At 47.4% G+C, this 27,625-nt stretch overlaps 2 protein-coding genes across 2 annotated transcripts in view; both read right to left on the bottom strand.

Annotated features, from left to right (window-relative positions):
* The window catches only part of GCGR (glucagon receptor), an 800,864-nt gene that overhangs the window by 621,412 nt on the left and 151,827 nt on the right, over positions 1-27,625 (bottom strand). The window lies entirely within an intron of this gene.
* Positions 6,423-7,298, bottom strand: LOC138448039 (spermatogenesis-associated protein 31H1-like). The gene has a single exon (XM_069604579.1). It carries the CDS (start codon positions 7,296-7,298, stop codon positions 6,423-6,425), a length of 876 nt encoding a protein of 291 aa, XP_069460680.1.

Here is a 27,625-nt window from a genome sequence, read left to right as displayed (position 1 = left end):
CTCCTCCATGTAATAATATTCAACAAGCTGGCTTTGCCCCAAAATACCAGTAAAACACATAAGAACACGTCAATGCACCACTGCCCCTTGCCGGGCCCCGGCATTGCATGCACACATTCATACACACATGCATACACATTCCCCCACCAGCCACTATCCCAGTGGAGGCTGGTGACATTTTCAATGTCCCACAAAAATGCCAGAGCCACCAAGCGTAGTGAGGGGGTCACATACCAACCAAAGGGCATTCGGGACAGAGGAGGGGTTCTGCCCTGAGAATGTTTTTTTAATAATGGATGAAAATGGTGCATTATACAGCGCACTTTCTGTGGAAAAAATGCATACAAAGCCAAACAGTTTGCAAGTTGATTTGCTTTGTAGGGTAACTCCAAACCAAAATATCTGTAAATAAATCAGTAGATGCAATGCACCAACAGTGCACAAGAGCATATCCCCAGGCATTTTCATGATGTCATTGCCCTCAATGTATACCAGTACAAACACCTTTTCATGCTGGCTGTGCCCATACATGTCCGTGATGCTGCACCAACATAAGCCAGTATTCCCATATAAGAAAAATACTCAAATTTGATTTGTGTGCACATAATGTCAGTATTAATACTGTAAGATACAATTTCCAGGCTGGCTATGCCAATATATGGCAGTATCCCCACACCATGCCACAATAGGAAAGCCTGTCCAAGCTGGCTGCACAGAGTAAGCAAGTCTAGACATGAAATAACACTTCTCATGTTTGCTTTTCCCTTGATGCCCAGTACAAATGCTATGTCACAGTAACAAATAGACCGGCTGCATCAAAATGCCAGTTTAGCCAAGTAATAACTCTTATCATGCTTACTTTATCATAGATGCCCAGAATGAAATGCCATGCCACAGGAAGTAATGTCTAGACAGGAGCATCATGATGCCAGTATAGCCACGTAATGACACTTCTCATGCTTTTTTTGCCTTAGCTACCCAGAAGAAAATGGCATGCTACAGTAAGAAATAGCTAGCCTGGCTGCATTATAATCCAAGTCTAGCCAGTTAATAACACGTATCATGCTTGTTTTGTCTTAGATACCCATTAAAAATGTCATGTTACAGTAGGAATTGGATAGACTGGCTGCACCAAAATTACACTCAAGCCACAAAATAACATGTATCATGCTTGCTTTATTATAAATTCACAGTAAAACACGTCATGGCACAGTAACAATGGCTAAAGTGGCTGCACCAAAATGTCAGCATATCCACCTAATGACACACATCATGCTTGCTTTATTGAGGATGGGTGCCTATTAAAAATGACTTAGTAGTCCACCGCTCCTAAACCCGCCAAAATCAGATCCTGGCCAGCCACCCAGCACAAACACACACACACACACACAAATATTCACACAACATTCACTTTAGCGTTTACACACCATATACTTGCTCATTCACATATGCAACCAGCCACCAATACATCACACACTCACCCATTCGCTCACATTACATAATACATAACACACACTTGCATGCACGCATGCATAAATACAAACATACATTATAGATATGCAACACCTTTGCATGCATGCACGTACATACACTTATGAAAAATATATTTTTCGTATTTGGCTGTTTCCCGAATCCATCTCTCCCAAGGGACTCCTCCTCCAGGCAGGCCTGTGGCTCCCGCGCTCCATGCCGACAGGAACCAGAAAGCATGGAGAGCTCCTTGGTTCCTGACATTTACAGGGAAGCCAGACTGCCTCCATCCCACGCTGCAACCAGCACATTTCTTTCGGAAGTCGGAGTGCATGCACTCCGACTTCAGAAATAAATGATCTGACTTGAGAAAGAAATAATTTCTTTCTGAAGCTTGATGTGGCCCCCGCTATGTCAGCTCAAACACCCAGGAATCTAGAACACAGGCAGATAATGGTCAAGCACAGGGCCAGTGCCCGTAGGCACAATTGGATCGAGTGATCCGAAAAACAGGCAGATAAAGTATAGAGTCAGTACCCAGAGGCTGGCAATGGGAGCAGGCCTACACAGACAGCCCCAGAAGCAAAGCAAGACCAGCTCGTTCATCATTGTGACCTGGGCCTTGAGGAAGTGAGCACTTCCTCAGACACTGTCACAAGTGTGAGAAAACCGAGAACTCTGGGAAATTCTCCAAGAAGATCTCTGATTTCACAGAACTGAAAGATGAACCTCTGCTGGATGATAAATGCATTAGGCCCAGCAGCACAGCACACTTCAAGACCATTATTGAGTCCAGTTGATGGGACTTGGGTACAGTATGACCACAACACAAGCAGCACAGACCCGCCTAACATCAGAGAAATGAGACGAGTGCAGGCACACACTGGGTAGGAACATCAGCACGCTCCACGCCACAGCAGCGCAACACCTTGCAATACCATCCTGAAGCGCAGAGGGGTAGGGTGTTTCCAGGAAAGCACCTTCAGATGCAAAGCACCCTTGGCACCGTGCTGGCAGAGGCGTTGGAGCATTCGCTGGGAATTAATGCGAACTTCAAAGTCCTACGTTGCGGTTTTTAATGGTTGCAGACGGTGTAGCCCAGAGCTTGCACTATTTTTGTGGTGTAAAATGGGATGCGCAAACAAGACCCATTTGGCTCTTTGAGGATCAGGAGAGAGAAATCATACTAGGTCTGACATAACTGCCGGACTACGGCCCTTTGCGGACTCTAGGCACCAAAAACCAGGGCGTCCTTCCTGATCATTTCAAAAGTTACAAAAAGTGTTTCCATCAGAGGTGGCTAACATTTAAAGCAGCGTGACATAAATACCCCCGCCCCCCAACCCAAACAGGAGATGGTTTGGCCTACACTCCCATCATCGCTAGCCAGCATAATCAAAAGTGAGGAATACAAACTCTGGCCTGGATAAAGATGCTCCTGATGACCCGGGGCTTGTTAGCAACTCTATGGGCCTGATTCCAAGGTGGGCCAGAGTGGTAATCCAGCTGGTACTTTGGAATACTGTATATTTTACCACTGCACCGAGCTGCGAGTTTCAATAACAAAACTCATTTTTGCAGCTTGATAGGTGGTAATTATCGCCACACAAAAGCATTACAGCAAGCGGTAATTGCTGCATGCGCTAATACTGATCCCCTGGAGGCCTGGGGGGCGACCCTATGGGTCCACATAGCTTGCAATCATGCAGACCCAATCATTTGCCCTAATGTAACCACATGACGTAGCAGTAACTGAGTTTTAGGTATTACCTGAAATAATACCATCAAACTCATAAACCAGAGCCTATCGATTTTGTGCCAGGGTTTAAAAACATTTAAACAGCAGAGCCAATCAAAAGAAAATGATTTGCTTCATGATTTTATTGCCAACAAATGAATGGTTCTATGGCTGCCACTCGGGATAAAGGTCACCATGGAAACATGATGCTAGCCTAATTCATTTTAAGGTGGGTATCCAAGACTTGTCTCCCATTGCATTATACGAGGCTGCAGCAATATTGTGCTGAAGACTTTCCTTTGTCTATTGTCCATCTGCAGGCCTCGAGGGCCGGGATCCAGACGGGTTTTCAGGATATCCCTCATTAATATGCATTAAAATTCATTTAGAATCATTGTATGTAAATTTGTCTCATGCATATTAATGATGGGTATCCTGTAAACCCGACATGGATCCGGCACTCAAGGTCTGGAGTTGGACAAACCTGGATGAGCAGAGGAAAACTGAAAAACATGGTGAAAAGCATCAGGATTGAGAGAGGGGAAACCACTGCCAAATACACGGGAAAGACCATGGTGGGTTTTTAAAGCAGCCTGCGTTCACAGTTAATGTACAGCCGAAACTATCCCTGTGGCTCTGGGGGAGTGGGGGTTGCACCGTAATATTCGGGGTGCCTAGGCATGTCCCTGGTGTGTTTCATGGGTAATCCCACACTGCCCCTCTCCCGGGGAATCTCGAGGAGCTGCAATGGATGGATTTGGTTGGTAGAGGATGTTTTTGCTTCATTTGGGAGCAATATCTGCCTTGGTGTGTGTGCTCCTTCTCCCGGGGAACCTCGAGGAGCTGCAATGGATGGATTTGGTTGGTGGCAGCTTTTTTTGGTTCAGTTGGGAGCAATAGCTGCCTTGTGCGTGTGCTCCCTCTCCCGGGAGAACCTCGAGGAGCTGCAATGGATGGATTTGGTTAGTGAAGGCTTTTTTTTGGATCAGTTGGGAGCAGTGGCTGCGTGTGCTCCCTCTCTCGGAAGAACCTCGAGGAGCTGCAATGGATGAATTTGGTTGGTGGAGGCTTTTTTTTGGATCAGTTGGGAGCAATAGCTGTGTGTGCTCCCTCTCCCGGGGAACCTCGAGGAGCTGCAATGGTTGGATTTGGTTGGTGCTGGCTTTTTTTGCATCAGTTGTGAGTAATAGCTGTGTGTGCTGCCTCTCCCGGAAGAACATTGAGGAGCTTCAATGGATGGATTTGGTTGGTGGAGGCTTTTTTTTGGAACAGCTGGGAGCAATAGCGGCGTGTGCTCCCTCTCCCGGAAGAACCTCGAGGAGCTGCAATGGATGGATTTGGTTGGCGGAGGCTTTTTTTTCTATCAGTTGGGAGCAATAGCTGCGTGTGCTCCCTCTCCCAGGAGAACCTCGAGGAGCTGCAATGGATGGATTTGGTTGGTGGTGGCTTTTTTTGGTTCAGTTGGGAGCAATAGCTGCCTTGGGTGTGTGCTCCTTCTCCCCGGAGAACCTCGAGGAGCTGCAATGGTTCGATTTGGTTGGTGTCAGATTTTTTTGGATCAGTTGGGAGCAATAGCTGCCTGGGGTGTGTGTTCCTTCTCCCGGGGAACTTCGAGGAGCTGCAATGGATGGATTTGGTTGGTAGAGGATTTTTTTGGTTCATTTGGGAGCAATAGCTGCCTTGGGTGTGTGCTCCTTCTCCCGGGAGAACCTCGAGGAGCTGCAATGGATGGATTTGGTTGGTGCTGGCTTTTTTTGGATCAGTCGGGAGCAATAGCTGCGTGTGCTCCCTCTCCCGGGAGAACCTCGAGGAGCTGCAATGGATGGATTTGGTTGGTGGCGGATTTTTTTGGATCAGTTGGGAGCAATAGCTGCCTTGGGTGTGTGCTCCCTCTCCCGGGAGAACCTCGAGGACCTGCAATGGATGGATTTGGTTGGTGTAGGCTTTTTTTGGATCCGTTGGGAGCAATAGCTGCTTTGGCTGTGTGTTCTCAATATGTTTCGGTAATCCTGTTGCTGCAGATTTTTTGGACAGTTACAGAATTACTGCCAAGTTTACTGCACTGCCAAACTCCTTGTTAAACGGCTTTATCTCTGGCATAGAGCTGCCACTTCACCTCCAAAATGGGTGGATTTACCCTGACAGAATTACCGCTCGTGGTAAATCTGTAAAAAATTCCTGTGGAGTCCTATAGACTCTAAAAATGGGAATTAACACTGCTTTACCACCACTCCTAATCCAGTGGTAATTCCCTCAGACCATTTGGTGGTAACATTAAATGAATGTGGTGATAATTCAGGCAATTACCGTCATACTCGTAATGTGGCCTCAGCGTGGAAAAACAATTGCTTTGAGAGTGTGGAAACAGGGGAGATGGATGCATGGATGAATGCATAGCCCGCGGGTGATGTTTGGTTTAAGCAAATAAGGGTTCCCACCAGAACCCTGACCCAATGGGGTCTTCTCTATTGTGTGGCATCGAGCACAAACAGCTACTTCTATTGGCGAGATCATTCTTATGTATGCTATTTATGATGGTGGGGCATGTATTGTAATTTCTGTGCCTATATTTCCATCATGGCATATGGCTTACATGCACGCGGGACCGGAATTGATGTCCAGGCAACATAGTCATATAGGGTTCCTTTTGCACAGCATGAGCCAGGGGTTAAGTCTGAATGAGTGTATTCTGTCTTGGAAGAGCATTTGATAGGCATTTGCGAGGCACTGCCAATGTATACCCATGTGCCCACACGATGACTGTCAATGTGCTATAGCAAAGGGATATACATGCGCTGTTAATGGCGATGCCTGGGAATTATATGAATACCTGGACATATGAAGCCCATGCCAGATAGATGAAAGAAATACATGCCATGTCATGTGCCACATGATTTAGATATCTAGCCAGGCCATCTCAATACCAGGACAAAGATGGCACCCATAAGATGGCGCCACCTGATAGCTGGTGTACGAGGTGCTCCAATTGTGTTGCCTGGAAAATGTCTACACAAGAGCCACAATTGCTGGCTTTGCCAATGCTTGTTGTACGTGGGCCTGGTCTCAGAGAAACCTCAAATTTGGGTCACACGGCCTTTTAGAAAGGGCAGAGAACCTTTGCCGACAAAAGCCATGACTAAATGGGTTCATGCCGTACTGTTGAATTATTTGTCATAATTCACGGCAAATAACATCATTCCTGTCTTACGGATTTCTAAGAATGGGAAGCCTGGAATATCAGCTGAGCTATGCGACGCATTGTTCTCTGAGCCATGCAACGCATTGTCCCCTGAGCCATGCGACGCATTGTTCTCTGAGCCATGCGATGCATTGTTCTCTGAGCCATGCGATGCATTGTTCTCTGAGCAAGGAGACGCATTGTTCTCTGAGCCATGAGATGCATTGTTCTCTGAGCCATGCGACGCATTGTCCTCTGAGCCATGCAACGCATAGTTCTCTGAGCCATGAGACGCATTGTCCTCTGAGCCATGCGACGCATTGTTCTCTGAGCCATGCGACGCATTGTCCTCTGAGCCATGCGACGCATTGTCCTCTGAGACATGCGACGCATTGTTCTCTGAGCCATGCGACGCATTGTCCTCTGAGCCATGCGACGCATTGTCCTCTGAGCCATGCGACGCATTGTATTCTGAGCCATGCGACGCATTGTTCTCTGAGCCATGCGACGCATTGTCCTCTGAGCCATGCAATGCATTGTTCTCTGAGCCATGAGACGCATTGTTCTCTGAGCCATGCGACGCATTGTCCTATGAGCCATGCAACGCATTGTTCTCTGAGCCATGTGACGCATTGTTCTCTGAGCCATGCGACGCATTGTCCTCTGAGCCATGCGACGCATTGTTCTCTGAGCCATGCGACGCATTGTTCGCTGAGCCATGAGATGCATTGTTCTCTGAGCCATGCGACGCATTGTCCTCTCAGCCATGCTACGCATTGTTCTCTGAGCCATGCGACGCATTGTTCTCTGAGCCATGCAATGCATTGTCCTCTGAGCCATGCGACGCATTGTCCTCTGAGCCATGTGACGCATTGTCCTCTGAGCCATGTGACGCAGTGTTCTCTGAGCCATGCGACGCATTGTTCTCTGAGCCCGACAATTACTTTAAATGATCAATGGAGCAGGTGTGATCATCTCTCCATGCAAATTGCTGCACATTGTGAATGGGGCGGGGCAGGGAGCAGCCATGAAGCAATTGAATGAATTGCCATTGTGTTATCACTAGTCATGGCAAAATCAAGTCAACTGATAATTATACTCATTGCTCTTATGTTTTGAGTATTTTTATAAACCATGGATAAATACACCGATTTACATCAGAGATCTGGGCAATTAAAAATGATGCACACAATGCAAGTTAAGGGTAATGTTAAAGGAATTTGTACCGCGCACTGTCACCAACGAAACTGGTCCCCAGGCACTCCACAAGAACCATTATATGAAGTATAGAAACACTGACAACCATGCACAGCGCAGAACAAAGGAACCTCTGCAGTAGCACAGGGAGAACAAGCAACAAACTCGTTCTAAGTAAATACGTCGATTTTTGTAATCGATAAAAAAAATGACCGATTTAGAAAGACCGAACTGTCAGACACTGCGACGCACACGAGTGCACGCTGGGGCTGACAGGCACGGCGGGTCCAGGGGAGGAGTCACGGTAGACTGAGGTGTGTGTGTGACTGTCTGTGTGTGTGTGTTTGTGTATATGTGAGAGTGTGTGTGTGTGTGCATGTAAAAGGAATGTTTGTGAAGGGGAGGGGCAGGGGGTAAATGCATCTGGTTGCGTGTTTGCATGTGTGTGTGTATGAATGTGGTTGGCTATTCAGTGAGTATGCTTGGGGGAAAGGAGGCAGTGTGGGGGAGCAAAGTGGAAAGGGGGTTTGGGGGATGAAACCCCCGAATTAATTTTATTTCTGCTTTTTGAGGGCTGCACAAACTTGACCCAAATAATTCGGTCTTTTTTATGTGGGGCCTTCAAAAAGCGGAAATTTCACATAGAATGAATACTCTGGAATTGGCTGGAGAGAGATCAGAACATGCAGAGACCCAATACTAAGTTAACTCTTGCCTGCTTTGACCAAGAGCCCCTATCAGGGCATTTCAGCTGGGCACGCCAGAGACTGACCTTTTCAAAGCTCAGAAGAGGTGGGCAGCATTAGGGATAAAAAAAATTAGATCATATCTCCAAAATAAGGAGAGACTCCCATTGGCTGCCCATCAAAGCCACAATCATCTTTAAGACTCTCTGCATCGCCTTTAAATGCTTTCACAAAAAAGCACCCATCTACCTGAACAATGCCATAGAGAAAACGGAATCCACTAGATCTCTGAGATCTAACGACAACCTTCTCAGGGTAACACCCCGCTTCAAAAACACTAAAGCTGGCGGCAGTACCTTCCAATGCCTTGCCCCCAAACTCTGGAACTCCCTCCTGCTCAGATCCATACTCTGTAAATAATGTCTAATCTCCTATTGTTTTACTTTTTGCATTACTGTACATATGGTGTTAACATAATTGATTATTGTGTTTTAAGAATGTTTTAAGCTGTCTGCAACCTCGCCATGATACCTTAGTGTCTGGGCAAGTAATAAATGTAATAAATAAATAAATAAATACGTGGAACTCAGGAATCCTTGAGCAGGTCCCTCACGACTCTCCTACATCCTTAAATCACCACACACCACGGCTGTGGAGGATCTAAATGCTTGAGGAAGCAGACTGACCGGCCTTGTGGTTCCTTAAACGGATCCTGGTTTTCAGGGGATGTCTGTGCAGTTGTTTTGGTACTGGGGAGATTGAGCCCAATTTCCTCTTATCGGCCCCCAAAGTGGCAGCAGACCAGAGGGCAGCTATCAAGGGAGCGAGACAGGAGTGGTATGGATTTAACCCCCAAGAACAGAATTCCCTATCTTAAGACAAGAAGCAACTTGTTCCTTTGGGCACAAATCACAAATAAGAAGTGAAAACAAAAGATTTAATAACACTGAGGACATTAGAATTCATGGGAGTGTTGATGTGAGGGGTGAAAAGAGACAGCCTTCTGGATCCATTGTGAAACCTAAGAAGTTAGCAGATCTTGAAGATGATGCCAGGAAAGAGAAGACACGCGGAATTTAGGACATGCAGGGCTTAGTTTAGGAAAATGTGATGCTGTCCAACACCCGATCAATCAAACGCAGACTTTGAAGAGAGGGGCATCCACCCGGAGAAAGGACAACCAGGTCCAATTGGGTGATATGTGTAATGGTGCGCGGGGATGACCGCATCAGGCACCAAATCTCCCAGCAGTCCCATGCCCCAACATTAATAAGCATGGGTGCCAGGATCGACCCCTGGGGTGCTACAACAAGCATGAGCCCATGGTCAGACGTAGATGCCATATGGGGTTGCCAGGTGTCGCAGCTACGACTCCTGGCAGCTCCCCTGAGACCCGACCTGACTACAATGAAAAAAGAAAAACCCAGAGATCCACGTCTCCCCGATGCCCCACGCACACAAGACCCCACCGGCTTGCCCCACCCACATGGTTTTAAAAAAGGCAAACACCACGGTATGATGCCAGAAAAGGGGCAGGATTCGCTTGCATTGCTATGTATCCTCCCACGCCTCCATGTGATTGGCCACTAGCAATATGTTTGTAGCCACTCACGTGAAGGTGTGGGGGATTTGCTGTCACTGCCGGAAACCCGGAGGCTCCATGCTCTTCCCCGGAGACCTTAGACCTCTCACACCGCCTCTGTAACCCCTGCAAAACCGGGTGTAAAATAGGCTAATTGGAACCCAGTTTACTTTTGGCTGTACATTTCCGCCCCCATTCACGCCCCAGCACCTCTGCAAGCTCCTATTGGCTGATGAGCAACTGGGGCAGGGACAAGGAGTGGGAGTTCTGTTTCGGAGTGCCTGCAAGAGTGTGCCAACCTCCAAGAAAAAGTGCGCAGATCTCTTAATGGTGTTCAACAAAGCAGAGACCTTAGCTGCAGCTGACGAAGGTATAGCAAGTTACTAGTATTCACTATTCTTTGTGATTGTGAGTAACTGACAGCCACGGGATAGCATAAGGTCTTTTGAGCATGCCTTGAAATATCGACAGAAGTAGACATTTCACAGAAAACTCCCGTTTTGTTATCGGATTCACAATAGCAAGTTCTGCTTTTAAGTTCATATACCTTGACATGGTTCTCTGATAGTTTTATGTATGACTTGCAGAGTTACGTGAGCTACACGTCAGCACTGGCTGAACCTCACTTGAGAGCTCTGTTTCTGCATGAAGCTTAAATGAGTAAAGGGTGATGGTAGGTGAGGGAGTTGGCAGCGGTTAGCAGGGCTGGCTGAAGATGGCACCGGCCTTTCCTTGCTCCTGGGGCATCACGCATGCAAATGTTAAATGGTAAAGGTATTTGTACCACGCACCGTCACCAACGGAGTTGGTCCCCAGGCGCTCTGGCGGATCTGCAAACGAGAAGGTGGGATGGGTTAGTAGGGTGAAGCGGGAGTAGGATAGTGAGAGGAGTGGTGTTCTGTTGGCAGCTTCAACTCGGTGTACACCGGGTGCTGAGCTTTGGTGCGAGTATCGGATCGATGTCAGCCCTCGTGTGCTGTTGGTGCGGCTTATGTGTTGTTGCATTGTTGTGAAGTGCGTGCGGGTTGTTGTGCGAGAGATGGTTGTGTGAGATTTTTGAGTGAGATAAGTCTGCAGAAATGCTGATTTTTTTGTTAGTGGGCTGTATGAAGTTTAACATGCTAACATTCAGAACTCTGTCCGAGTGTGGCGCTCGCCAATCCTCCCAATCACGTCAGGATGGGCGAAGGGGTTGCACCTGGCAGGGTTTTAGATTTGTGTGAGGCGCTCCCTGTGCTGTTCTAACGTGCTCTGTATGTGTTCTAATTCTGATGGAGTGAGTGTTGTGGGTTGGGTTTTAGTCGGTGTGATTTATTTATTTATTTATTCATATTTATAGAGCGCGCAACAGCCCGAGAGCATTGTGGCGCTTGTTACAGAGAGTGATCAGAACCTAGTTCAGAAGAACTTGGTTTATTGTACCTGGTCCCATGGGATGGACGCACTTAGGTGACGTAATTACACGTTTTCTCTTCTGCCGCAGCTTGTACGAAACTGCTGACAATGTAAAAGCTAGTAATGTTGACAAACCTCTGCTGACTTTTTTCAAAATAAAAAATAAAAACGTTGCTCCTTCATTCACACTCTTGTTTCCTGCAAGAATATGCTGAAGCAAAGTGGCCCAATCCTGCTCTGCGAGTGATGGCGTTTCAACGCATCCCATTTTTGCATGCATACGCACATTCTAACTCCTTGATTAGAAGTACCGGGACGCAGGACAGTTTGGAGAGGCTGCAAGTTGTCCTATGGCTTGCGCTACTTTGAAATGTTAGACACAGCCCAGGAGAGCCTGTGCGATATAGTGAGCTGTATGTATACCTGCCTAACCTCCGGTTTTGGCAGGTATACATACATGCACTAGCCGTTCTATTCTAGCGAGCTCTGTAGGTGTTCTCATGCTGGTGAACTAATTAATGTGGGTTGGGTGTCTATTCTCCTCCTTGGGTGTTGGAGCAGGTGTTGTGGTCTCCTCTTACAAACTTTCTATCTAAATGTGTCTGCTGGGGTTTGGATACGGTACGGCCGGATGGCAGTGGATGAGTCATTTAGCGCTTTCGTCTGGGTCTGAGTATGGGATCAGTCTATGGTGACCTCCTTTGTGGCTATTTCCCATAATATCTTATGGTCTGTCGTGGGGTCCGTTCCTTGGGTTCTGTGTATGTCCATTTGGGAGTGACCGAGGTTGGTGTTATTTTCATCGTTGTTTAACGGGGTGGGCATTCTAGTGCGTCGCTCTTGTAGTTACGCTGTGAAGAGCCATGATTTGAGGAGTTTCCAGAATGCTAGGTGGTTTGTTGTGTTTCGTATATTCTTAGGTAGGTAATTCCAGGTTTTCGGTGCCTGTAAGTAGAATGTTGTGGCAGAAGGGAAACATTGCCAGCTCAGTGGGTGCATCCTTTGGAGTCGGGTATGCATCCATTCATTAGAATGTACTGATATGCAAGAATGTCCGTGATGACATAGCATTAGGGCAGCTGAAGCTGCTTTTGACATACAATGGCAGCAATTAGACATGCAAGGCTGATCAATACATATGGCGCCTTTTGACATACATGTTAGGCCTTGTGTTGTTTGACACATGGTGGCAGCAGCAGTGTTCAAGACTGAGCACCGCACGTGTTGCCTGATACTGAACATGTGAGGCATTAACTAGCTTTGAGTGCCCATATTGGACTATTTGAGTGCGTAGTTGGCACATGATGCAGCAGTTGGATACTTGAAGCCGAACAGTATGTATGGCGACTCTTGCCACCTACGTATGAGCAGTGGGTGGCTTAAAAGGTGCTTTAGAGGATGCCCGAGTGCACAGAGCAGGTCGCACACTGCATATGGAGCCTTACACTGTCTATTTGAGACATTAGCCTGTATTTAATGCCACTATGCCCGATATGTGATGCAGCAATTAGACAAGGAAGTTGTACAATACTTACGGGCACTTGTGGCAAACATTTAAAGCCTCATAAGAAGCATTGCATGGCATTATTGGGGTATTTGATTATGTGCTTGGCGATGATTTTAATTGCAATTAGACATATGCGGTTGAGTAGCATATACCCATAGCTCTCAACTCACACGCTTTTGGCGGGTGTCACACGCCTTGTAAATGGCAGAAACACTCGCCAAGCCTCGGGCACGCCCATTCATTCCAATGGGCGTCTCACCCGCCAAAAACAAAATCCGGTGATTTCACCCGCCTATAAGACAAAAATGGTTGAGAGCTATGTATACCACACATATGAGTCATAAGGGCACTGGATGGCATTACGGGGCATTTAAGGCTGCACTTGGCATATGGGAGGCTGCCTATACTGTGCCTTGTGCCCATCATAAAAGGCATTCACTGGAATTGGTTGGCATTGTCGGGGCCTCTGCAGCTGCTCTTCCTGCGATGCCTTTGCCTGTGTGATGTCACTTCCGGTACCTTAGGCATTTTGGTGAACTGACGTCACCGCGTGCACCAAACCCACTGTCCAACCGGTCTAACATTTCTGTACACAGCTGCGGACTGCAGAGAACAAATGTGTGATCACAACATTCCTGCAAAATTAATTGCTTTTAAAATGTTCTGAAATAGGACACAAACTTCCCACTTTTAGAAAAAACTTGCCAAACTCAGCCCTGTTAACATATGAAAAATAAAGAGTAATTGTCAACCTCTTGTAAATGGCGATAGTGAATATTAATTCATTTTTAATGTATATTTATTTTTGTAGCAGCAGCAATATATACTTAAAGTTGGATCCATTTTATGTAGGAAAACACAAAAACATATTTCTTCAGTAACCTTTGTTTTAATTAATGAAAATTGACCAGATTCGGCACGTGACTCGCCTCGTCAAGTCCCAGCACTCACAACACGTGCGGCCAAGTCCCACGCGCCTCTGCATGCCTGATAATAAAATCTGTTTCTTTGGAAAGGACTTTTTAGGCTGAAGAAAGTACTATTAGGCCCTTGTTATATTAACATTGTCCATTTACATTTTGGGGGAGTTTTTGGCAGACAGCAAGGCCTTATGCTGAAGTTGTGTTTGCCAACAAAAAGCGAAAACCGCAACAGGCAAACATTCGGATGTTCACTTTTAAGTTCCAAAACATGCATGCAGAGTTGCAGACCTGAGCAGTGTGAACATAGGTCCCACGGAGGTCCAAACTATCACATGTGTACCGCCCAACACATTGGCCAACAGTCCAGACAGCCTGCAGAAACACATGTGTAGTAAGTTCGGAGAGACAGACACAATGAGGTGTGTAGCAGACAGCAACCACGAACATCTGCACGCACCACACTCCCCACGAAACGCGTGTGTGGCGAGGTCTGCGGCGCTGAAGCACTTCTGTAATTTACTGTGCAACACAGCGACTCATCTCCAGCACCAAACACACACAGACACATGCACACACTTACACACGCGCGCTCGCGCGAAAGCTGGCACCGTACACAAATGCAACTCGACAGTCCCACACAGGCTGCAGGGGTCTGAAATCTGGAGCAGCCATCATACACTCAAGGTGTTACTGCAACTTCACTGGAAACTTCGTAAATACCTTTCCACTCCCAAAAGAAGCCCCAGAAGAAATGTACGCGTGCCAGTCAAGCCCTAGAAGAAATGTACTCGTGCCAGTCAAAAGTCAAAATAACATTCAGATAAAAACTCCTGCCCCTAAAAAAAAAAAAAAAATAGGAACATACACACATAGACAAAGTCCGGCATTATAATATACCCCACCAGGTGTACACACAGATCATTATCCCATCAATTTCTCTATTATACCAAAACATAAAAGATATGCCACTAAAGAAAGAATGGAGTCTTCACAATACCAACACACACCTCAACTTGACAAGGTCCAGTCTTGCTGTACTACACCTAGCAAAATCAAGAGCATGACCCTCACAACACCAACAGGCACTCAAAATATTTCTTATGCATGGTTTCATGTTCCACTGAATTAGAAAAGGATGCTTGAGTCCCAGAAAGTAGACACTTTAGTTCATAACTGAGTTACTTTCTACACAACAAATACATCAGCAACACGCATGAGCGTGCAGTGTCTTCATTGCTCAAAGCAGAAACCCATACTGCATCTACACATTAACACAGGTCCAGCCCCTTGCACGCTACGCTGTATACACCTCATATACTCAGACCAATCGCAAAATAGTATGCCCCAACCAACACAATAATGCACAAAACAAAAGGAAAACAACACACATAATGCATGCAGCATTCATACAATACTACCTTCAAAAACTTGGAAAGCAAGATAGAAACGTTTTAAAAAATGTTGCTATTTAAAGTTGCAGTCTATAACCATTGGAAATGAAAAGGTAATCTTTCTTGCATATTTAGACACTAAACACACCATAAAATACACCCAGTCGTGTACCTTGTGGATCGTACAATACATACGTGCGTGAAAGAGGCCCGTAGCGCCCACCAGTGGCACACCAGGTCCCTGGAAAGGGTAAGTTCATTCCAAGGAGGGCTGCACTATGCCCACAACATAGACTGCTGCCCTCTGCAGATCCGGAAAAGCAGGCACTGCCAACCCTCGATTGATGTCAGAACATAGGAAAAAGGCCATGTTGGGAGGCTTACACTTTTGCCTCCCCAATAGATCGAACTGCACACAACTTTGCAAAAGAAAACAGTAATAGCAAAGTTTAAATCTCTGGTAGTAGTTTTGTGAAATTCTGTCCAGGGGTCAGATGTTTTAGGGGAGCTAAAAATAACCTTTCCATATTTATCCTTGGCCCCATAAACAAACCTGACTGAAGCCTCCCAAAAAACATACATAGACAACTTTTGGTTTCTTGAAGTTCCATCTCGGGCGGGGGGTGGGACATCTTCAAGAGAGGATTCAAGCAAAGTGTCTCCACAGATCAAGGCCAGCTAGCACTGCAGGTAGGACAGGTGTGCTCAGGTAAGGCCAGGCACGTTGCCGCTGCACATGGAGGCGTGCAGGTATGGTCAGTGTTCCCAGGGCTCAGGCACAGGCCATGCCTAGTGACCATTGCCAACAGATTCACTGTGCCAGGGTCCTGGACCAAGGCCTATGCCGGGGGTAACGACCACTCAATATGGATATATATTGATATATACTATAATATCGAAAAGCCACACATTCCCCACATAAAACATTGTTAAAATAGGTCATGGTTCATCTTTCGTTATTAAATTAATTTTGAAATTCACTTAAACCAGTCATTGGTTATTGCTAAATTGCAGTTATAAAAACTCCACTGGAGACACTTTTAGGTGAAACGATGTTATGGTTTCAATACAAAGCGTACAAAACCTAAAACCACTATAATTCACTGTCATGGTTAGCAACGCAACCACAACTCGCCCCGCCATAAGCATCCCAAATGTTCCAACCCATGAAACCACTGGCCACGTCACCAAACATGGACATCTTAGTAGACAAAGGACATTGGGCCTGCGTTTGGGATCCCGGACTTTCACGGCCAATCCTTGGAGGGGGCGTGACTGCTGTGTCCGGGGCATTGAAGTCATTACTCACATGCTATGGCAAAGCCGTGCTGGTGGCATTGGGACTGTCAATGCTGCCGCTTCTACCCAAATGCGGGCCCTACTTTGGGGATGATGTGGATATAGGAGGGGCGATTGTGGCATTGCCGCAAACCAGATCTCATTAAATCCTTATTACGGCATTTATTGAGTGCGGACCTGGCTTCGAGAAGCAACGGAGTGCTTTACAGAGGTGTACACAACAGTCCAGATGCATGACGTGGCGGTCTACAGAGGAAACAACAGAACATATACACAGCGGGGGAGGCGTGGGCGGTAGGATACAGAGGAGGGGTACAGCTGTGCAGGGTGGCGGGGAGGAGAGGAGCGGACAATGGCCGAACCTCTGAGTACCCTACAGATATGTACTTTGTGTAGGGCAAAGGCCCAGTTGAAGCCCCGGTGTCATATACAAATGGCATGGAATGCGGCCATGCCACGCTCTGTGAGTACACTTCGTGGGGTCACTGCATCCTGGGTGCAGTACCAAGTGGCCATAGCAAGTGGAAGTGGGCAGGGGGCGGGGGGTTGGCAGTGAATAGAAGGTGATTTACAGATCTGAGAGGGGCTTATGAAAAGGGCGAGTGAAGCGTGTGGCAGTGGAGTGTGCTGGCAGTAGAGATGATGGTGGTTGGTAGTGGAAGGATTGTCAGAGGGCGGCGCACCTGTTAGAGGATGACTGGCGATGCCACAGCTCGCCCCCGCAGACTAGCCTTAGTGGAACATTCCACTGTTGTGGAGTGACTTGGCAGCAGCCTCCACGAGGCCTCTGGGCCTTGTTCCAGGGCAGGGCATAGTCCACCCTCGGCAGATAGTGACAGATGAAGCCTCTGTTTGCCTTTGGAGAATTTCAGAGGGTGAATACTATGTGTGGGTCACCTGGAAAAAGACAAACACGCCGAGCAGTGTCCCAGCTCATCTTCACCCATGGAGCTGTTCTGTAGCCTCTGAGATGTCGCGTGCTCCCTAGGCCACAAGGAAGAGGAACCGCGGCCTGGGACGCTATTCCAGCTGAGTAGAGTGACGAGTACCCACCCAGAGCATAATGCAAGCACGACCCCCCCTCACCCCCTCACCCTTCCCCATTCCACTCTGCGGGTTCCAGAGGAAGCCAGCAGCAGCATCAGACTAAGCCAAGAAGCCGCAGTGTGGCCCCCACTAGCGGGGACGGCTTGAGAAACGTGCCCAACATCCCCATTTGAAACCAGCCCCACTCTGAAGGGCAGTGTGCTGTGATGGGTTCTCCCCCAAGAAAAAGTTTTTAAAAAAATGGGGCAAACTTTGGCTTGTGTAAACACTTTAGTTGACATTGCGTTACACCTTACGTAGGAAAAATCATTTTCCTCTAAAACCTTTGACCTCGTCAATGGAACTTCACCCAACTTCAACAACCTTAAGTTATGGAACACAACGGCATGCACCCCACATATCGGGACATTTCTTGAACATTTCCATAGTCCCAAAGAAGAGTCAGAGACAGTCTCTTCCAGTTTTGGTAAATGGGATTTTCCATGAACTCCAAGAAAACACTTTCAGAATAAATATCTAAAAATAGTCTCCTTGGATTTTTTAGATTATTTTGCACACCCCAAAATCTGACGGGGAACAAACATCGCCTCTGCCAACCCAGAGATATTATATTTTCATTTTCTCATTTTGGGAATAAGTACAGCACCCATAAAAATACATTAGCAAAATAAAAGAGGTGGTGGATGGAAGGATTAGAATTAATCTTAACCTCTGAAATTGCTCTGGGCAACCCCGCAGGCCATCGTTCTTCGCCTGCCAAGCCATCACAGAAGGGGAAAGACCATATGCAAATCAGGCTTGGTCCAACCCCAAAAGGGGCAGCCCAAACTGCTTGATCACATCCCTTCTGCGCAGACCACAAGCCTCCCCAAACAGGTTTCAGTCTCGTTGGGCCTCATCTGTGAAGGGTAGCATGGGTCTCTAGGCCCAGTGAGCATGGGACTCACATCTGGCATACCCCTCCCACTCGGGAAGACAACAGCAAACCAAAAGAGGTGATGGCTGGCAGGTTTAGAATTGATCTTAACCTCTGGCATTGCTCTTGGCAAACCTCCAGGCCACCGTTCTTCACCTGACAAGCCTTTACAAAAGGGGGAAAGACCATATGCAAAACAGGCTTGGTCTTACCCCAAATGGAGGGTATGCAGTGATAAAATCGTGGCAAAATTGCAGCAAACATGCAGTGGTTTGAACCGGTAAAGGTGTATTACATTATACCATTTAAGTGGAGCAGGGGTGTTCCCGCATCCTTTACATGAATTGCGGCGGCAAAACCACTGCCTTTTTTGCCACAATATTTTGTGTCCACGGCCATTTGTGCCGCAATTTTAACACATGGATCCAAAAGGGGCAGTCCAGCCCGAACATCCCTTCCGCACAAGACCACACGTACCCCCAGACAGGTTTCAGCCTCATTGGGCCTCATCTGTGAAGGGTAGCTTGGGTCTCTAAGCCCAGCAGGCATGGGGCTCACATCTGGAATACCTCTCCCACTTGGGGTGACAACAGCAAAACAAAAGAGGTGATGGCTGGCAGGTTTAGAATTAATCTTAACCTCTGGCATTGCTCTGGGCAACCCTCCAGGCCATCGTTCTTCGCCTGCCAAGTCATTTCAAAAGGGGAAAGACCATATGCAAATCAGGCTTGGTCTTACCCCAAAAGGGGCAGTCCAACCTGTACTGCTATGTCACATCTCTTCCGCACAAGACCACACGTACCCCCAGACAAGTTTCAGCCTCATTGGGCCTCATCTGTGAAGGGTAGCTTAGCTCTGTAGGCCCAGCAGGCATGGAACTCACATCTGGCATACCCCTCCCACTCGGGGTGACAACAGCAAAACAAAAGAGATGATGGCTGACAGGTTTAGAATTATTCATAACCTCTGACATTGCTCTGGGCATCCCTGCAGGCCATCGTTCTTCACCTGACAAGACATTACAAAAGGGGAAAGAATGCACGCAAATCAGGCTTGGTCCTACCCCAAAAGTCTCAGTCCAGCCGAAACTGCTTGGTCACATCCCTTCTGCACGAGACTACAAGCATCCCCATACATATTTCAGCCTTGTTGGGCCTCATCAGTGAGGAGTAGCTTCAGACTCTAGACCCAGCAGGCTCAGGACCCACATCTGGGTATACCCAGGGATGTGACCTAGCAGTTTGGTCTGAAATGCCCCTTTTGAGGTGAGACCTAGGCTGATTTGCATATGGTCATTCTCCTTCTGTAATGGCTTAGCAGGCTATAAAACGATTGTCTGGAGAGCTGTGCCAGTGGTTATCATGGATTGAAAACATTCCAGCCATTACCTTATGCTTTTCCCCCAAATATACATTGGGCCACATTACGGGGTCGGCGGTAGAACCCGCCAGTAGGCTGTGGGCTGCAAACGGGAAATCATGGCAGGCGGCGGAAACGGTAAATTCCCATTCCTGTGGAATCCGATAGGACTCCATGGGAATGGGGACACTGAAGCGCCAGCACTGTTGCTAACAGTGCCGGTGCTTCAGTGAAAATACTGCCGTTAGGGGCCTGAACACTCGGCAGGTCAGGCCGGCCAGGAGTTCTGTGCCCCTTTCGGCAAAAACGCAGTTTGGCTGTTCCGGAAAGGGTGCCGATACATTGCTACCATCACCCTTATTTCCAGACTGCCTAACTTGCAATGATGCTTACCCAGAACAAGACTGTGAGACTTGTTCTTGGCCTGAAGCACATAGATGGTATCTCTCCAGCTCTGAAATCTCTTCACTGGCTCCCTGTGGCTACAAGGATCAAGTTCAAGACCCTCGGCATCGCCCACAAGGCTTTCTGGGGCTTGGGACTACTCTACCTCCATTTTCCTCTTCCAAAACATCTTCCTTCTACAGCTCTCCGCTCATCCACCTCCAGCTCTCTGAGGGTCAGATGCTTCTCCAAGCAGAGAGTTGGGGGCCAGTCTATCTCCTCAGCTGGGGCCTCCCTCTGGAACAGCCTCACTGCCTCTCTCAAACTTGAGCAGAACCACCTCTGCTTCCGGAAGCAACTCCAGACCTTCTTTTTTGCTTCCACTTTCTCGCTTCCTCTCACCTGCTGATGCACCTGACTGCTCTGCACACTGGTCACCTGGTCACCCTCTGAACTCGCGCCCATGCCCCTGCATGTCCAGTTGCCCTTGCACTGCCTTTGGGCTGTCCAGCACTTAAGGGTCTGTATCTGCAACCCTACAGTCCCTTTTCTCTGCACTTATGAGCCACTCGCTGGCTGCACTTGTGAGTTAACTGCACTTCCCCCTACCCCTCCCACCCTGGTACTTCTCCCATTCCCTCTTCCTCGCACCCTTCCCGCACTTGCGTGATCTGAATTACACAAGGCTAAGTAAGATCATTATTTTATCCTCCCTTTGTTTCCCCCTCTTTGCCTTGTCAAGCCTAGAAACACTTGTGTACAGGCGCGTTATAAATGCCATATCATATATCATATCATATCATGCCCACTGTCACTTTAAATATTAGGTCTATTACATGAGTGCTATTTAGTTGAAGTGAGATTGTGAAGGAGTGGTCAGAAACAGTTTTTATTTGGTAAATATTTGTCATGTAGATTGACTGTTTGTAAGAACCTTAACATTGGCATTCCCAAAGTTAGTAGACTTGAGCTTTGACATTTATATGGCATTAATCCCCATAGAATGGAGCCTAAGGAGACCCGAGCAAAGTAAGGGCATTGGGAAAGACTCGGCTCATGAACAGCCAAGCCTGCCCTTGTCCAAAGCCATTAATGCTCTTAGCACCCCAGGTCATCCGTGATATGGGGTGCTAATACTGTTTCTTGAAACAGGAAAGCCAGTGTGAGCCCAATTGCCTTTAAAAATAGCAACCAAACAAAATAGCTGGAGTCAGAAATGGCAAAAGCGTGGTAGGTATTTCTGCTGTTTTGCTGTGTGCAGCTGTGACACATAGGAAAGGGGAGTCCGGCGGGCAGGTAAGTATGGTTTTGGAGCAGGGGCTGTGGCATGGAGTGGCAGGGAATGGAGAGAAGTGAAGGGAGAAGAGCGGGAATGGGGAATGTGGAGAAGTGACTGATGGTTAAAAGCAAGATGGCGGCTCTGGGGAGTGGCACAGGAGGTTGGCATAGAACGCTGACTATGTCCCGTATTTTTAATCTCCTGATTAGCTGGCACCATTCCCCTGAGTTCTGGCAGTATAGACAGCCTCATTGCTTGAGGTATGGGCTCCCCTCGATTTATTGTTGGGACAGCAGGTGGCATTCTCTCTAGTTAGGAATTCTAGTTCAGCCAGATATACAAATGTACTGCTAAGTATCATTAAATATGTTAATGGAACTTGTACTGCGCACTCTTGCCACTTGCATGGTCTCGTGGCACTCCAATATGCTGTAGATACTAGTGGAAAAGACTGATGCTCTCCACCAAAGCAGCAACAAGGGCAAGCAATGTGCCATTGAGCGAGATAAAGGATAAAGCGGTGCAGCAATGCAAGCTCAGAATGCAGTAAGAGAAACAGAAGAAGGACTCCAGAATTGAAGAGAGCGGGAGAAAGAAAGACTGTGCTAGGAAACAGGAAAGCAGATGATAAAGAGAGGGGTAAAGGTCAGGAAAGCAGGGGCCGGTGGGAAAGGAGAGGGCTCCGAAATCAAGAGGGCAGTAGAAAGGGAAAGGGGAAAGTGCAGGAGGAGAAGACTAGTAGCCGGTGATGGAGATGAGCAGGGGCGTCACAGGACAGAGTGGAGAAGGAGGGCATGCGTGAATGCAGCGAAGTAGGAGCGCAGAAGGGCGGTCTGTAATGGCAAATGAGGACGATGAAGAGGGAGGGGGCACGGCAATTGAGAGGGCTGTGGAGACAGGGGAGAAAAGTAATTGAGAAGGGCGTACTTGAATGGAGAAACATCCCGATGTGTTTACACCCAACCACTTTTTATCCAAACTCTGTGTAGGTGTAGAGGAAGTGTCAGTGAACTGGAACGCAGTGGGGGCGGGGATTTCCATGCGAACATGGAAAGGTGCAGATGACATTCATTGAAGAAGTAAAACTGACCCAGCAGACTGCGATCATGGCCCAGGGGCCGGACAACTGTACGGGGCGTGCAAAAGAGAAGAGTGTTGCCTTTGAGTTCATACATGTGTTATTTTACTAAACTGCTGTTAAGCTGCAAAGGGAGAAATGGAACAGAGTGGTGGAAAGTTGTGCCGGGGTCACATTCCACTTACGTGCAAAATAATGATTTAAATGGGCGGTCTGTGCTGGTATCCGTATAAATGATCGAATACAAACGAAAAAGAAATGACAAATCTTTGACCTACTTTTTTCTAAATGTTGGGTCGTTTTTATTAAAATATAGGTGTGGGCTGGGGCAAGGGTATTAGTAACGGAAGGGGACAAGGTGAGTGTGTGGGGCATTATCAGAAAAATAATATATAATTCGGTTATTTCTCCTTTCGTGGTTAACCGCCGGGACTCACTTGGTTGCAATGTTGCTCTTCTGATGGCTAGGGAAGCAGCGGGATTCTTTACCCCCCCTTAATAGTCCTGCACATGTGACCCCATCCTCCAAACACACTCTTCATCCAGGCAGCCCTGATAGGAGGAATGCTCAAAAGTGATGACTGAGGAAGACTGTTGTGCTGGGAGCTCCTCCCACCAGGCTCAGACTGGCCTATATGACAACAGGCCCATGGCCGAACCAAAAACACACAATGCTTGTGTGGCCCGGTTTTTGGGTCAAAGTGGCCGCCTTTGTGGCCAATTTGGGCCAGTTTGATGAGTGAATTCACTCTGTGGCTAGTAGTTTTGACCAGTGCTGCTGAATACATATTCCTTAAAATGCACAATTTGCATCACACTTTATCAAAAAGCACCCCCTTAGTTACTGTTTAAACAATGTCACAAAAGTACTGTTTAGCCATTTGCAACTGTGGGCCACTTTTGTGTTGGTGCCCGAGACCATTTTATGGCTCAGTCCGACCCTGGCTCACACCTCAGCACTAAGCAAGTAAACACAGCCCAAAGAATGCCCTATTCCTGGATGCCTGGAAGCTGAACACTGCCCCCTACCAGATGGGGAGCACCCACAGCATGGGCAGAAAATCCCTGTAGGATCAATTAAGTCACTTTGCCTGCCACAACAGGATGAGAGTTACCCCTGAACCCCACCGGATTATTGCGAGTATTCCCCTCAGGGTCTGAGACCTCTGTATGATCAGAGTAACGCATAGCCAAACATTTCCCAAATGCTCCGAGTACCCCCATTGGGGGCAGAGTTACCATCCAGGACCAGACTACGCCAAGCAGCATCACAGTGCCAGCGCCAAGCACCCTTTTCACAATTACAGTGCACACCATGGCCAGAGCAATATAATTGAACCCCTTCTAATGAATTCTGGGGATACACCCTGTAGAGTACAAACACCTATCCCACCCTACCCCTAAGGAACAGTGTAGCCCAAGCAGGATTAGAGAAATCCCTCTATGTAAAAAACGTAGATCCCACCATACCCTTTTGGGATAAGAATGGCCCACCCACACTGTATCAGAGTATACACAGTAAGGCCACCAGCAGAAGCAAAGCACCCACAGAAAGAGCGGCGACCCCTTAGCAGGGCAAGAATATTCCCGGCAGGAGCAAGTTTCCCACAGTAACATCAGAGTAGTGTTCACAGCAGAATCAGAGTACCGTACCGAAAGTATGAACCGAGTATCCCCCTCTCTGGAGCAGAGATCCCCCAACAGGATGAGAGTACCACAGCAGCCTAATACTTTTGATAGAATCAGAATACCACTCTCAGGAACAAAGTTCACATAGCAATAGAAGAGTACTGAATGCATGACCAGCGTACTCGCAGTAGGATCTAAGTATCCCTCATGGGATTGCATAGCCCCATCCAGAGGAAGAGTATTCCTAGCAGGAACAGAGTTTTCATTTTAGAAGCAATATTACCCCTCATCTCCAAAAGGAACATAGCAAAATAGGGATGAAAACAGTATCACTAGCAGGAACAGAGTACCCTCGACAAGATAAGGGGCATATTCATGGAACGTTTTCCCATGGGATTGCGCCATTGTAAAACACTTCCATGAATCAGCCCAAGATTACTGTCAGCAGGATCAGAACAGTATCGCAGTACCATCCCAGCAGAAGGGAACTGCCCCCTGCAGTGTCAGAACACAATGTGCGATCAGAGTACTCCGCAGAATCGCAATGCCCCAAGCAGAAACAGAGACTCTCCGTAGGATCGGAGTACTCGGCAGAATCACAATGTCCCAAGCAGAAACAGAGACACTCCGTAGGATCGGAGTACTCCGCAGAATCGCAATGTCCCAAGCAGAAACAGAAACTCTCTGTAGGATCAGAGTACTCGGCAGAAATGCAATGCCCCAAGAAGAAACAGAGACTCTCCGTAGGATCAGATTACTCTCCAGAATCGCAATGCTCCAAGCAGAAACAGAGACTCTCCGTAGGATCAGAGTAATCTGCATAATCGCAATGCCCCAAACAGTAACAGAGACTCTCCGTAGGATCAGAGTACTCGACAGAATTGCAATGCTCCAAGCAGAAACAGAGACTCTCCGCAGGATCAGAGTAATCAGCAAAATCACAATGCCCCAAGCAGAAACAGAGACTCTCCGTAGGATCAGCGTGCCTTCTCCAGCAGCACCATATGCCCTTAGAACCAGAATGCCTTTTGCAGGATCGCTGGACACCCATCATGATTAGACTATCAACCATGAGCAGAGTACAGACAGTAGTATCAGAGTACCACCTCAGCAGCAGGATAGTTCCATTAGTATCAGGGTGCCGCCTTGGGCGCTGAGGAACCACAGCAGGAATATTGTACGCCCAGCAGAAGAGATGTGCAACCAGCAGAATAGGAATATCCATGAGAAGGACCAGAGTAACCCCCAGAAGGTGTCGAGTACTTCCTGCAAGGGCAGATTATTTCCAGTATGACCAGGGCATTCCCACAGCCAGAAACAAACTGCATAAAGCCCTCACTGGGGTGATTGCAATACCACCATCAGTATCAAAATGCCCGCAGCAAGATCAGAATACTCTGAGCAGATCAGAGTACCACCAGCAAGCCCAAGGTGGACCTAGCGGGATCAGTGTAGCTTTCACAGCAGGAGCACCGTGTACTTACCAGGATAGAAAATACTCCCAATGGGAGGTGAGTGCTCCCAGCAGGAACAGCACCGCAAGCAGGAGCACAAGCACGGAGAGACCCTACAAATGGCAGGGGAGTGATGTATAAAACCAAATAACATAACATCATATTGTGTGTAGGATAAAAGTAGCCCGACGTGAGCAGGGAGCCCAGGAGGACCAGAGAGAGACCTCGCCCCAATGTCCCCCACACTGATCATAGAGCAAGCCGCAGCAAGATATGTGTATCGCCCAGCATCAGCAGGATACCACCAGCAGTATTAGAGTACTCTCAGCAAGGTCATGGTACCTGCAGCAGGATCATAGTAGCCCCAGCAGGATCAAAGTATCCCCAGCAGGATTAGAGTGGAATCAGAGTATCTCCCAGCAGAAACAAAATGCCCATAGCAGAATCAGATTAGAGTGATAATATTACTCCAGGTAGAATGACAGGAGCCCAAAAAGGAGCAGATCATAGGATGGTATCTGCTTTAGAAATGACACCCCTAATGTTCAATAAGTAGAATAAATACAAAGCTGAGTATTCCTGTTAGTATTAGAGTACTCCAGGAGGAGCAGAGTACCATGTGCTGGATTAGGGTACTGACTAAAGGATACAAATAAACCCAACAGTACGGAGTACGACAACTGGAAAAGAGTATCATCGGTAACACTAGAATACCCCACCCCCCACAGGAGCAGAGTACTTCCAGCAGGACTGGCGTACTCCTCTAGGGGATTAGTGAACCCTAGCAAGTTAAGTATACAGAATACTTGAGAGAAGAGTATCCCATTAGGAGTTATGTATCCCTCTTCTAACAACAGGATACAAGTATCCTTAACGATTCAGATTACCCCGCCGTCAGGATAGGAGCACTCTCAGCAAGAGAAGAGTACTCACACCAAGATCAGCATTACCACAGAAGGCCGAGTGTGGCCCCAAGTGGGATCATTGTATCCTCCGTTCCCCACCCAGTAGAAGCAGAGTGTACCAAGTGGTTTCACCTCCCATAGGATCAGAGTAGCCACATCAGAATCCGAGTATTCCCCAGTACAGGTGAGTGCAGTCAGAAACAACAGAGTGCTCCCAGTAAGGTCACAGTACATCTTACAAGTTCAGGGTACCTCAAGCAGGAGTAGAGACTCCCATAAGGATCATAGCAAACTGACCTGGATCGGAGCACCCAGGGTCGCACGGCAATAGGCAATGCCCAAACCAAAACGCAAAATGCTGGTGTGGGCTCGTTTTTCTGGGCAAAGTGGGCCAGTTTCTTACGTTACTTCACCCTGCGGCCAGGAGTTCTGACCAGTGTTACTGAATAAATATTCTTTAAAATACACAATTTGTATCAAAAGTGATAAAAAAAACGTCCCCTTTATCTAATACTCAAACAGTCTGTCACAAAATGAATGTATTGCCATTTGCTACTGTGGGACACTTTTCCATTGGTGCCCAGGACAATTTTATGCCCCAGTCGGACCCTGAGAGTACCTCCAGAGGTCCTAGGCAGTGCCCACCTAGGATCAGAGCACCACCAACATGATAAGAGTATCAGGCCAAGATGTGAATACTGATATCAGGCTCAGACTATCCCCAGATGGGTCTTTGTAACACCAGCAGGATTAGTGTACCCTCTAGGAAAATCAGAGTGTCCCAGCAGAAACAGAGAGACCTAAATAGAATCTGTTTGCTCCTACCAAATTACCAGTAACACTGCAAGAGCAAACTACTGAAGTAGGATCATCATACCCCATGCTAGTCTGGAATGTCACCAAAACTATTTAAGACATCCTACAGGAACACGGTCAGGATCAGAATACCATTAAGCTGACCAGAGTACCACCAGGAATAGAGTATTTCATGTAGGGTAAGAGTACTTCCCTCATGATCAGAGAACTCCTATTAGTGCAAGAGTTCTCAATACTGCTCAACAGAACGAGAGCACTATCAGTAGTAGTAATACATCTTTATTTTGAAGTTTAAAACCAGTACAGCTACCAGTAGGATAAGAGTACCCCTGAATGGATCAGAGTGTATCCAGCATGGGCCCAGAGCCTGCTGTGGGATCAGAGAACCCAAC

The sequence above is a fragment of the Ambystoma mexicanum genome, chromosome 3q (assembly GCF_040938575.1).
Source record: "Ambystoma mexicanum isolate Mex_15411 chromosome 3q, UKY_AmexF1_1, whole genome shotgun sequence".
NCBI lineage: Eukaryota > Metazoa > Chordata > Amphibia > Caudata > Ambystomatidae > Ambystoma > Ambystoma mexicanum.
This window is presented reverse-complemented; position numbering and strand designations above follow the sequence as displayed.

Excerpts from the sequence above, each read along its gene's own strand:
- LOC138448039 (XM_069604579.1), bottom strand. The coding sequence starts at position 7,298 with ATGGCTCAGAGAACACTGCGTCACATGGCTCAGAGGACAATGCGTCAC.